Genomic DNA, 12200 nt, shown 5'->3' with positions numbered 1-12200 from the left:
ATATAAATCAAATTGAGTTGAAATGTGCAAAACAAAATGGATTTTTAAAAGATTTATCCCTATCTGAAATTGAGTTAAAAGCAGTTGAGTCACTTTTAAAAGAAAATTTTTTGAAAGATTTAGTCGTGAATTTTCATATCACCTCCTCTGGTATGGATTGAATCATCACCACCATTAAATTAAAGCTTAAGCTGAATTTCCAAGGAAAATGGATCACCTTCAGCTAATCAAACTATTCCTGATTCTTTGACAAGGTCACTTATCTGGTAAAAAAATATAAAAAATAAAAAATATCCCTTAATCAGGACAGTATCTGTATTGATCAGTACATCACGGTGACATACCTTTATTGCACTCCTGCTTTTATTGAGTGTTCAAACAAAAAACATGGAAAGGCTCCAACACAAAGTGTTAGCTTTGGCAGATTAACCTAGACAGAGACCAAGGCAACGGCCAAGATCAGACCTTAATACTCACCAAGCCGGACCAAAAAAAGTACATCCAAAGCCATCAAGTCCAAAGTTAGAAATGAGGTGTGTAAATTTTAAATTGACTAAAAGATAATTTGATAGACAGAAAATATCTGTCGGATAATCTAGGGCTTTATGTACTTTGTGACAAAGGCACTCCATCCCTGCATTCTCAAGACTGAGCTGAGCTTTCAAATCTATTATAAATACACATATAGAGTACATTTCTTTAATATCATATATTATTTAGAATCATAAAATATGCCATTTTTCATTAAATTAAATTTTAAAAAGATAATGAAATTTAAGCTTATTTGAACTCCATACAATAGGAAGCCTGTACTTAGAACGCAGCATATGTAATGAAAAATTCACAAGTAACAATTAGAAAATTTAACACCTATGTTGTACACAGCCATAGCAGTCGTTCCTATCGGTGTAAACTGCAGCAATACTGCTCTTAATTTCCTCCTATCAATAAAACTGTCAAAATGTAAGAAAAAGTTTTATAGGGGCAACGTCTGAGTTTAAAAGAATATCAGTGACACATGCCTTCTTACTTTCAAAATACAATAACTTAACTCAAAGATAAGTAAGCTGAAATGATTATCCTTACATGCCTTACACAACATATGAAGTACTAACCAGGACTGGATCACAGTTCTCAGGCTGTTGGACACTGAATGTAGAATATAAGGAAAATTTCAGGACTGCTCATTACTAATATTATTTCCTGACTTTAGCTATCCAAGATATGAGCATAATTTCAACATACACGTGTAGTGCAATACTTATTCCAGTGTTTTGATTTTGTTATGTTTTGACACAGTTAATTACCATGTTTATTTATACATTGTGTGTATGCAGCAGTCCATATTGTATTTTGAGGCTCAATGGGATATTTTGTAATTTTCCAGATTTTCTTAATTTCTAACCTAATTTCCAGATATTTTTTACACAAAATCTTAAAACATCATTTTTTAACTTCTTCTTTGGAAGCAACATATAGGGAAATTAATTGTGGTCCGAGGCCAACTGTCTACCGTGTTAATTCACCTCCCCCACCCCACCCACCCCAATTAATTTTAATATGGAATTAATAAAAAATATGTTATTGTAATAGATACTGAAACACGGAAAGAAAATAATTAGTAAAATGCCCATGTATCATTTTAATATATCAAAGGTGTCACCTGTTTTTCAATATGTATGATGGACTATGACAGCTGGAAAGAACTGGGGATGGACACATCCAATAACAGCTATATATATATATATATATTACACAGAGACAGAGAATGCCTTGTCTGTGGCTGTACAAGGTGATTGTATGTGGCTTCTCAACAAATGATTACCAAATGCATGTTTGTCTTAGGGAAATATAAGTGGAAAAAACACTGCTACCACCAGCATAAAGCCATAGGCCAGGAGTATAAGGCCGAGGTCAGCATGTATCAAGACAAACAGACCCCGCGGCCAAATTTCCGTCCAACAATCCAATAAACAGACAATAAATCCATATTTTCGAAAGTTTTTCCAGCAACGTAACTGTGTTATCTAAGGAATATTTGCTCCAATACCACAGCAGGTCATTTTCACACTCCAAAATTTCTATAAACATGCGTGGAATCTAATTCCATACCATGTTTATGTGTTTATAAAGTTGTTCTGCGAGACAGCCTGATATGATTTGAAGACGTTAGATTTCGGTCTTTTGACAAACATAAAATTTGGTGAGCCTTATATCATACAAAAACAAAATAAAAAATCTCGGTAAAGAATTGCACCATTACTGGGTTTAAACAGAGACTAGGAAGAACCTGTAGGCGTCATTCTGACAATGTTTATCTTATATTGCTTTACACATGCAATCACATTAAACCAGCAGACATGAACACATCATAAAGTTCCTACAGAGATGGTCTCTAGCTACGTATCAGCTTCAGGCCTGTGGGTCAACTTAGATAATGGGTGATTCCTCAGTTCACCAGTCATCAAACGACAAGTAGAACAACGACGCACGCATAGAGAACCCCTCACGCACACCAACAAATGTGTTGTACTGGAATATAGCTCTTTACAAAATTGAAAGTGGAGTGACGTATTCAGTGATACAAATGCTTTTGAGTTGAAGAAAACTACCCTATCATGTATAAGATTAAAGTCCTATGGTGTGGCTGACAGTGGCAATCATTATATTATACAGGGTATACCGAACCAGGGAGAGTAGAAAACTGTGATATTCCTCTTTCCATTATGGTAAGCAAACAGCAGGATAGGTGTTAATTGTACAAATTAAATAACAGAAATAATTCATGTGTGGCATTTATTTGACAATAAACCTCACAGGCCTGATAACAAGTCCATATCTGCGACAGCTAGTCCAGCAGAAATGATAGAAAAGTCAGTTTCCATGTCCTGCCAATAGAACAACACTTTTATGGTTCTATACAAATAATAATCAATGATTCCTTTAATAAGACCACCCCCTAGTTTGTCGCTTAGTTTATGTGTTGACCTCCTTTAATAAGACCACCCCAAAGTTTGTCCCTAACTTTAAATATTGACCTCCTTTAATAAGACCACCCTCTAGTTTGTCTCTTAGTTTATATGTTAACCTCCTTTAATAAGACCGCCCCCTGGTTTGTATCTTAGTTTATGTGTTGACCTCCTTTAATAAGACCACCCCCTAGTTTGTCTCTTAATTTATATGTTGACCTACTTTAATAAGACCACCCCCTAGTTTGTCTCTTAGTTTATGTGTTGACCTTTAATAAGACCACCCCCTAGTTTGTCTCTTAGTTTATGTGTTGACCTTTAATAAGACCACCCCCTAGTTTGTATCTTAGTTTATGTGTTGACCTCCTTTAATAAGACCACCCCTAGTTTGTCTCTTAGTTTATGTGTTGACCTCCTTTAATAAGACCACCCCTAGTTTGTCTCTTAGTTTATGTGTTGACCTCCTTTAATAAGACCACCCCCTAGTTTGTCTCTTAATTTATATGTTGACCTACTTTAATAAGACCACCCCCTGGTTTGTCTCTTAGTTTATGTGTTGACCTACTTTAATAAGACCACCCCCTAGTTTGTCTCTTAGTTTATGTGTTGACCTTTTAATAAGACCACCCCCTAGTTTGTCTCTTAGTTTATGTGTTGACCTTTAATAAGACCATCCCCTAGTTTGTCTCTTAGTTTATGTGTTGACCTCCTTTAATAAGACCACCCCCAAGTTTGTCTCTTAGTTTATGTGTTGACCTCCTTTAATAAGACCACCCCTAGTTTGTCTCTTAGTTTATGTGTTGACCTCCTTTAATAAGACCACCCCCTAGTTTGTCCCTTAGTTTATGTGTTGACCTCCTTTAATAAGACCACCCCCAAGTTTGTCCCTTAGTTTATGTGTTGACCTCCTTTAATAAGACCACCCCCTAGTTTGTCTCTTAGTTTATGTGTTGACCTCCTTTAATAAGACCACCCCCAAGTTTGTCTCTTAGTTTATGTGTTGACCTCCTTTAATAAGACCACCCCCAAGTTTGTCCCTTAGTTTATGTGTTGACCTCCTTTAATAAGACCACCCCCAAGTTTGTCCCTTAGTTTATGTGTTGACCTCCTTTAATAAGACCACCCTCTAGTTTGTCTCTTAATTTATGTGTTGACCTCCTTTAATAAGACCACCCCCTAGTTTGTCCCTTAGTTTATGTGTTGACCTCCTTTAATAAGACCACCCCCTAGTTTGTCTCTTAGTTTATGTGTTGACCTCCTTTAATAAGACCACCCCCTAGTTTGTCCCTTAGTTTATGTGTTGACCTCCTTTAATAAGACCACCTCCAAGTTTGTCTCTTAGTTTATGTGTTGACCTCCTTTAATAAGACCACCCCCTAGTTTGTCTCTTAGTTTATGTGTTGACCTCCTTTAATAAGACCACCCCCTAGTTTGTCTCTTAGTTTATGTGTTGACCTCCTTTAATAAGACCACCTCTAGTTTGTCTCTTAGTTTATGTGTTGACCTCCTTTAATAAGACCGCCCCCTAGTTTGTCTCTTAGTTAATGTGTTGACCTCCTTTAATAAGACCACCCCCTGGTTTGTCTCTTAGTTAATGTGTTGACCTCCTTTAATAAGACCACCCCAAAGTTTGTCTCTTAGTTTATGTGTTGACCTCCTTTATTAAGACCAGCCCCTAGTTTGTCTCTCAGTTTATGTGTTGACCTCCTTTAATAAGACCACCCCCTGGTTTGTCTCTTAGTTAATGTGTTGACCTCCTTTAATAAGACCACCCCCTAGTTTGTCTCTTAGTTTATGTGTTGACCTCCTTTAATAAGACCACCCCCTAGTTTGTCTCTTTATTTACATGTTGACCTCCTTTAATAAGACCACCCGCCAGGTTGTCTCTTAGTTTATGTGTTGACCTCCTTTAATAAGACCACCCCCTAGTTTGTCTCTAACTTTAAATGTTGACCTCCTTTAATAAGACCACCCCCTAGTTTGTCTCTTAGTTTATGTGTTGACCTCCTTTAATAAGACCACCCCTAGTTTGTCTCTTAGTTTATGTGTTGACCTCCTTTAATAAGACCACCCCCTAGTTTGTCTCTTTATTTACATGTTGACCTCCTTTAATAAGACCACCCGCCAGGTTGTCTCTTAGTTTATGTGTTGACCTCCTTTAATAAGACCACCCCCTAGTTTGTCTCTAACTTTAAATGTTGACCTCCTTTAATAAGACCACCCCCTAGTTTGTCTCTTAGTTTATGTGTTGACCTCCTTTAATAAGACCACCCCCTAGTTTGTCTCTTAGTTTATGTGTTGACCTCCTTTAATAAGACCACCCCCTAGTTTGTCTCTTAGTTTATGTGTTGACCTCCTTTAATAAGACCACCCCCTAGTTTGTCTCTTAGTTTATGTGTTGACCTCCTTTAATAAGACCACCCTCTAGTTTGTATCTTAGTTTATGTGTTGACCTCCTTTAATAAGACCAATCCCTAATTTGTCTCCATGCAACTTTAAATGTTGACCTCCCTTATTAAGACTATACCCCCTAGTTTGTCTCTTACTTTATGTGTTGACCTCCTTTAATAAGACCACCCCTAGTTTGTCTCTTTGTTTACACGTTGACCTCCTTTAATAAGACCACCCCTAGTTTGTCTCTTAGTTTACACGTTGACCTCCTTTAATAAGACCACCCCCTAGTTTGTCTCTTAGTTTATGTGTTGACCTACTTTAATAAGACCAACCCCTAGTTTGTCTCTTAGTTTATATGTTAATCTCTTTAATAAGACCACCCCCTGGTTTGTCTCTTAGTTTATGTGTTGACCTCCTTTAATAAGACCAACCCCTAGTTTGTCTCTTAGTTTATGTGTTGACCTCCTTTAATAAGACCACCCCCTAGTTTGTCTCTAAGTTTATGTGTTGACCTCCTTTATTAAGACCAGCCCCTAGTTTGTCTCTCAGTTTATGTGTTGACCTCCTTTAATAAGACCACCCCCTAGTTTGTCTCTTAGTTTATGTGTTGACCTCCTTTATTAAGACCAGCCCTAGTTTGTCTCTTAGTTTATGTGTTGACCTCCTTTAATAAGACCACCCCCTAGTTTGTCTCTTAGTTTATGTGTTGACCTCCTTTAATAAGACCACCCCCTAGTTTGTCCCTTAGTTTATGTGTTGACCTCCTTTAATAAGACCACCCCCTAGTTTGTCCCTTAGTTTATGTGTTGACCTCCTTTAATAAGACCAGCCCCTAGTTTGTCTCTTAATTTATGTTTTGACCTCCTTTAATAAGACCACCCCCTAGTTTGTCCCTTAGTTTATGTGTTGACCTCCTTTAATAAGACCAGCCCCTAGTTTGTCTCTTAGTTTATGTGTTGACCTCCTTTAATAAGACCACCCCCAAGTTTGTCTCTTAGTTTACACGTTGACCTCCTTTAATAAGACCACCCCTAGTTTGTCTCTTAGTTTAAATGTTGACCTCCTTTAATAAGACCACCCCCTAATTTGTCTCTAAGTTTATATGTTGACCTTTAATAAGACCACCCCCTAGTTTGTCTCTTAATTTATGTGTTGACCTCCTTTAATAAGACCACCCCTAGTTTGTCTCTTAGTTTATGTGTTGACCTCCTTTAATAAGACCACCCCTAGTTTGTCTCTTAGTTTATGTGTTGACCTCCTTTAATAAGACCACCCCTAGTTTGTCTCTTAGTTTATGTGTTGACCTCCTTTAATAAGACCACCCCCAAGTTTGTCTCTTAGTTTATGTGTTGATCTCCTTTAATAAGACCAGCCCCTAGTTTGTCTCTTAGTTTATGTGTTGACCTCCTTTAATAAGACCACCCCTAGTTTGTCTCTTCGTTTATGTGTTGACCTCCTTTAATTAGACCACCCCTAGTTTGTCTCTTAGTTAATGTGTTGACCTCCTTTAATAAGACCACCCCTAGTTTGTCTCTTAGTTTATGTGTTGACCTCCTTTAATAAGACCACCCCCTAGTTTGTCTCTTAGTTTATGTGTTGACCTCCTTTAATAAGACCACCCCCTAGTTTGTCTCTTAGTTTATGTTTTGACCTCCTTTAATAAGACCACCCCCTAGTTTGTCTCTTAGTTTATGTGTTGACCTCCTTTAATAAGACCACCCCCTAGTTTGTCTCTTAGTTTATGTGTTGACCTCGTTTAATAAGACCACCCCCTAGTTTGTCTCTTAGTTTATGTTTTGACCTCCTTTAATAAGACCACCCCCTAGTTTGTCTCTTAGTTTATGTGTTGACCTCCTTTAATAAGACCACCCCCTAGTTTGTCTCTTAGTTTATGTTTTGACCTCCTTTAATAAGACCACCCCCTAGTTTGTCTCTTAGTTTATGTGTTGACCTCCTTTAATAAGACCACCCCCTAGTTTGTCTCTTAGTTTATGTGTTGATCTCCTTTAATAAGACCACCCCCTAGTTTGTCTCTTAGTTTATGTGTTGACCTCCTTTAATAAGACCACCCCCTAGTTTGTCTCTTAGTTTATGTTTTGACCTCCTTTAATAAGACCACCCCTAGTTTGTCTCTAACTTTAAATGTTGACCTCCTTTAATAAGACCACCCCTAGTTTGTCTCTTAGTTTATGTTTTGACCTCCTTTAATAAGACCACCCCTAGTTTGTCTCTTAGTTTATGTTTTGACCTCCTTTAATAAGACCACCCCCTAGTTTGTCTCTTAGCTTATGTGTTGACCTCCTTTAATAAGACCACCCCCTAGTTTGTCTCTTAGTTTATGTGTTGACCTTCTTTAATAAGACCACCCCCTAGTTTGTCTCTTAGTTTATGTGTTGACCTCCTTTATTAAGACCACCCCTAGTTTGTCTCTTAGTTTATGTGTTAACCTCCTTTATTAAGACCACCCCTAGTTTGTCTCTTAGTTTATGTGTTGACCTCCTTTAATAAGACCACCCCTAGTTTGTCTCTTAGTTTATGTGTTGATCTCCTTTAATAAGACCACCCCCTAGTTTGTCTCTTAGTTTATGTGTTGACCTCCTTAATAAGACCACCCCCTAGTTTGTCTCTTAGTTTATGTGTTGACCTCCTTTAATAAGACCACCCCCTAGTTTGTCTCTTAGTTTATGTGTTGACCTCCTTTAATAAGACCACCCCCTAGTTTGTCTCTTAGTTTATGTGTTGACCTCCTTTAATAAGACCACCCCCTAGTTTGTCTCTTAGTTTATGTGTTGACCTCCTTTAATAAGACCACCCCCTAGTTTGTCTCTTAGTTTATGTGTTGACCTCCTTTAATAAGACCACCCCTAGTTTGTCTCTTAGTTTATGTGTTGACCTCCTTTAATAAGACCACCCCCTAGTTTGTCTCTTAGTTTATGTGTTGACCTCCTTTAATAAGACCACCCCCTAGTTTGTCTCTTAGTTTATGTGTTGACCTCCTTTAATAAGACCACCCCCTAGTTTGTCTCTTAGTTTATGTGTTGACCTCCTTTAATAAGACCACCCCCCAGGTTTGTCTCTTAGTTTATGTGTTGACCTCCTTTAATAAGACCACCCCCTAGTTTGTCTCTTAGTTTATGTGTTGACCTCCTTTAATAAGACCACCCCCCAGGTTGTCTCTTAGTTTGTGTGTTGACCTACTTTAATAAGACCACCTCCTAGTTTGTCTCTTAGTTTATGTGTTGACCTCCTTTAATAAGACCACCCCCTATATAGCTAGTTTGTCTCTTAGTTTATGTGTTGACCTCCTTTAATAAGACCACCCCCTAGTTTGTCTCTTAGTTTGTGTTGACCTACTTTAATAAGACCACCCCCTAGTTTGTCTCTTAGTCTATGTTTTGACCTCCTTTAATAAGACCACCCCCAAGTTTGTCTCTTAGTTTATGTTTTGACCTCCTTTAATAAGACCACCCCTAGTTTGTCTCTTAGTTTATGTGTTAACCTCCTTTAATAAGACCACCCCTAGTTTGTCTCTAACTTTAAATGTTGACCTCCTTTAATAAGACCACCCCCTAGTTTGTCTCTTAGTTTATGTGTTGACCTCCTTTAATAAGACCCCCCCCCTAGTTTGTCTCTTAGTTTATGTGTTAACCTCCTTTAATAAGACCACCCCTAGTTTGTCTCTAACTTTAAATGTTGACCTCCTTTAATAAGACCACCCCCTAGTTTGTCTCTTAATTTATATGTTGACCTCCTTTAATAAGACCACCCCTAGTTTGTCTCTAACTTTAAATGTTGACCTCCTTTAATAAGACCAGCCCCTAGTTTGTCTCTTAGTTTATATGTTGACCTCCTTTAATAAGACCACCCCTAGTTTGTCTCTAACTTTAAATGTTGACCTCCTTTAATAAGACCACCCCTAGTTTGTCTCTAACTTTAAATGTTGACCTCCTTTAATAAGACCACCCCCTAGTTTGTCTCTTAGTTTATATGTTGACCTCCTTTAATAAGACCACCCCCTAGTTTGTCCCTTAGTTTATGTGTTGACCTCCTTTAATAAGACCACCCCTAGTTTGTCTCTTAGTTTATGTGTGGACCTACTTTAATAAGACCACCCCTAGTTTGTCTCTTAGTTTATGTGTTGACCTCCTTTAATAAGACCACCCCCTAGTTTGTCTCTTAGTTTATGTGTTGACCTCCTTTAATAAGACCACCCCTAGTTTGTCTCTTAGTTTATGTGTTGACCTCCTTTAATAAGACCACCCCCTAGTTTGTCTCTTAGTTTATGTGTTGACCTCCTTTAATAAGACCACCCCTAGTTTGTCTCTTAGTTTATGTTTTGACCTCCTTTAATAAGACCACCCCTAGTTTGTCTCTTAGTTTATGTGTTAACCTCCTTTAATAAGACCACCCCTAGTTTGTCTCTTAGTTTATGTGTTGACCTCCTTTAATAAGACCACCCCCTAGTTTGTCTGTTATTTTATGTGTTGACCTCCTTTAATAAGACCACCCCCTAGTTTGTCTCTTAGTTTATGTTTTGACCTCCTTTAATAAGACCACCCCTAGTTTGTCTGTTATTTTATGTGTTGACCTCCTTTAATAAGACCGCCCCCTAGTTTGTCTCTTAGTTTATGTGTTGACCTTTAATAAGACCACCCCTAGTTTGTCTCTTAGTTTATGTGTTAACCTCCTTTAATAAGACCGCCCCCAAGTTTGTCTCTTAGTTTATGTGTTGACCTCCTTTAATAAGACCACCCCCTAGTTTGTCTGTTATTTTATGTGTTGACCTCCTTTAATAAGACCACCCCCTAGTTTGTCTCTTAGTTTATGTGTTGACCTCCTTTAATAAGACCACCCCCTAGTTTGTCTCTTAGTTTATGTGTTGATCTCCTTTATTAAGACCACCCCTAGTTTGTCTCTTAGTTTATGTGTTGACCTACTTAAATAAGACCGCCCCCTAGTTTGTCTCTTAATTAGTTTATGTGTTGACCTCCTTTAATAAGACCACCCCCTAGTTTGTCTCTTTGTTTACATGTTGACCTACTTTAATATCGCTCGATCTTGCTCTCACAGCCACTTTGATGTTGATATTGGTCATTTCTGCAGATACTCTGCTGATTACCACTTTATTCAAATATCAGATTAGGCTAGGTTAATTCATATCAATAAATTTGCTAGCCCTTCATTCCAGCATACTATTGGCCTTAAATATCAGGTCTCTTTGATATCGAGATATCATTGTTTCAAGCTTTAAACCTATTTGACCCCTGTGACCTTTAATGTAGTTCAAGGTCAAGCATTTGAAAAATCTTGGTAGCTGTTCACCCCAGCATGCTATAGGCCCAATATCAAGTACCTGGGCCTCTTGGTTATTGAGAAGAAGTCATCTGAAGATTTCAGCCTATTTGACCCATGCTACAGGACCAATATCGAGTCCCTGGGCATCTTAAGGCTAAACTCAGCTCTCAATTGACTGATTACCTGTAAAGGGTTTGACATTCAGTGATTAAGGCTATTTACCTAGCTGTAAAGTGACCAATTACCTGTAAAGGGATTGATTTCTGGGTAACTCAGCTCTAAGTGACCAATTACCTGTAAAGGGATTGATTTCTGGGTAACTCAGCTCTAAAGTGACCGATTACCTGTAAAGGGATTAACTTTCAGTACTTAGGGCTAACTCAGCTCTCAAGTGACTGATTACCTGTAAAGGAATTGACCATCTATAAATTAATTACTGTAGGATACAGGTGATAATCACTACAAACACCTGTAAAGTAAAGACCTTACCTGTAAAATTCAGTACAAGAGGATCATCACTGCTGAGAGTGTTCTGTGTCACTTGCACTCGACAGATATACACCGTTAAAATCCAAAGTAATACTCTCATGTTGGCGAATCATCCTCCAGTACAAATCCTCATCCTCTTTGTATCTGTCAATCACATTTGCTACCCCACACAATGCCACATGCTATGACAGTCCCATGGTCAGGTTTAAAACAATCTGGAAATCTCTGCTTCAGAATATTTGTTTTTTTTCCTTCTTTCACTCTGTCTCATCAATAATATCAACAACACACTATACCTGGACCTGATTATACAGTGACACGAGTTCACCGAATGATTTATACAAAATCCTCTAATACAGCACTATTGGTTCTGTAACAAGAAGCTTTCTGTAATGATGCTTGTGAAATAATATTCCCTAAGTAGCTGTAATTATGCTACTGTGGTTTTCGAAGCAAATATTTTAGGTTTTATGACAGGAACATATAATGAGAAGGTTTTGGAATTTTTTTGCTTCCAGAGTAAAAAGTCATGCATTGGTAGAATTGTAATAATGTTTCCTCTGTTATCGAATTAGCACAGGTTCTGCTTGGTTGCCTCGCCTGCATGCATTGTCTAGATCCCAGCAGGTTTACGTGGTGTTGATGTCACTTCCAGGCTGCGGTCCAAGTCTTGTCAATGCTCCACTCACCCACGTTCATATGCTTCTCCCTGGAAGATCAAACGGTTTTTCTATCTTAGTTACATCTCTATAGAACATATAAATGAGTAATGAGCAAAAATGAGTATCATCACATATATACCTCATTATTACCGTGTTCCAGTACCTATTTTCGTTCTCCGCCTTTTTCTATCAGGCAGAGTTTGCAGTCAAAATAAACAGAATCATGTAACAGTATAACAGTGTGATGGCACCAAGTTAAACATGGCTGCCAGATAGCTGTATGTGTTATATATCAAATCAATTAGTTCTCTCCAAATCAAAGTCAAAATAAAAACCACCAATTAGAAACAATGATGTCAGAAACTACATACAATACATGTTGAGTTTCTCT

The 12200-nt window shown here is 37.8% G+C and overlaps 1 protein-coding gene across 1 annotated transcript in view; it reads right to left on the bottom strand.

Moving 5' to 3' along the window:
• The window catches only part of LOC117327889 (tolloid-like protein 1), a 166571-nt gene extending 154719 nt beyond the window's left edge, over positions 1-11852 (bottom strand). The window contains exon 1 of the mRNA XM_033885116.1: positions 11148-11852. Coding sequence (XP_033741007.1) covers positions 11148-11247 — 100 coding nt within the window. The 5' untranslated portion in view covers positions 11248-11852. The remainder of the gene's footprint in view (positions 1-11147) is intronic.
• Positions 11853-12200: the final 348 nt, after the last annotated feature.

This window comes from Pecten maximus, chromosome 5, assembly GCF_902652985.1.
Source record: "Pecten maximus chromosome 5, xPecMax1.1, whole genome shotgun sequence".
Lineage (NCBI taxonomy): Eukaryota > Metazoa > Mollusca > Bivalvia > Pectinida > Pectinidae > Pecten > Pecten maximus.
Note: the sequence above shows the minus strand (reverse complement) of the source record. Positions and strands in the feature narration are given on the sequence as shown.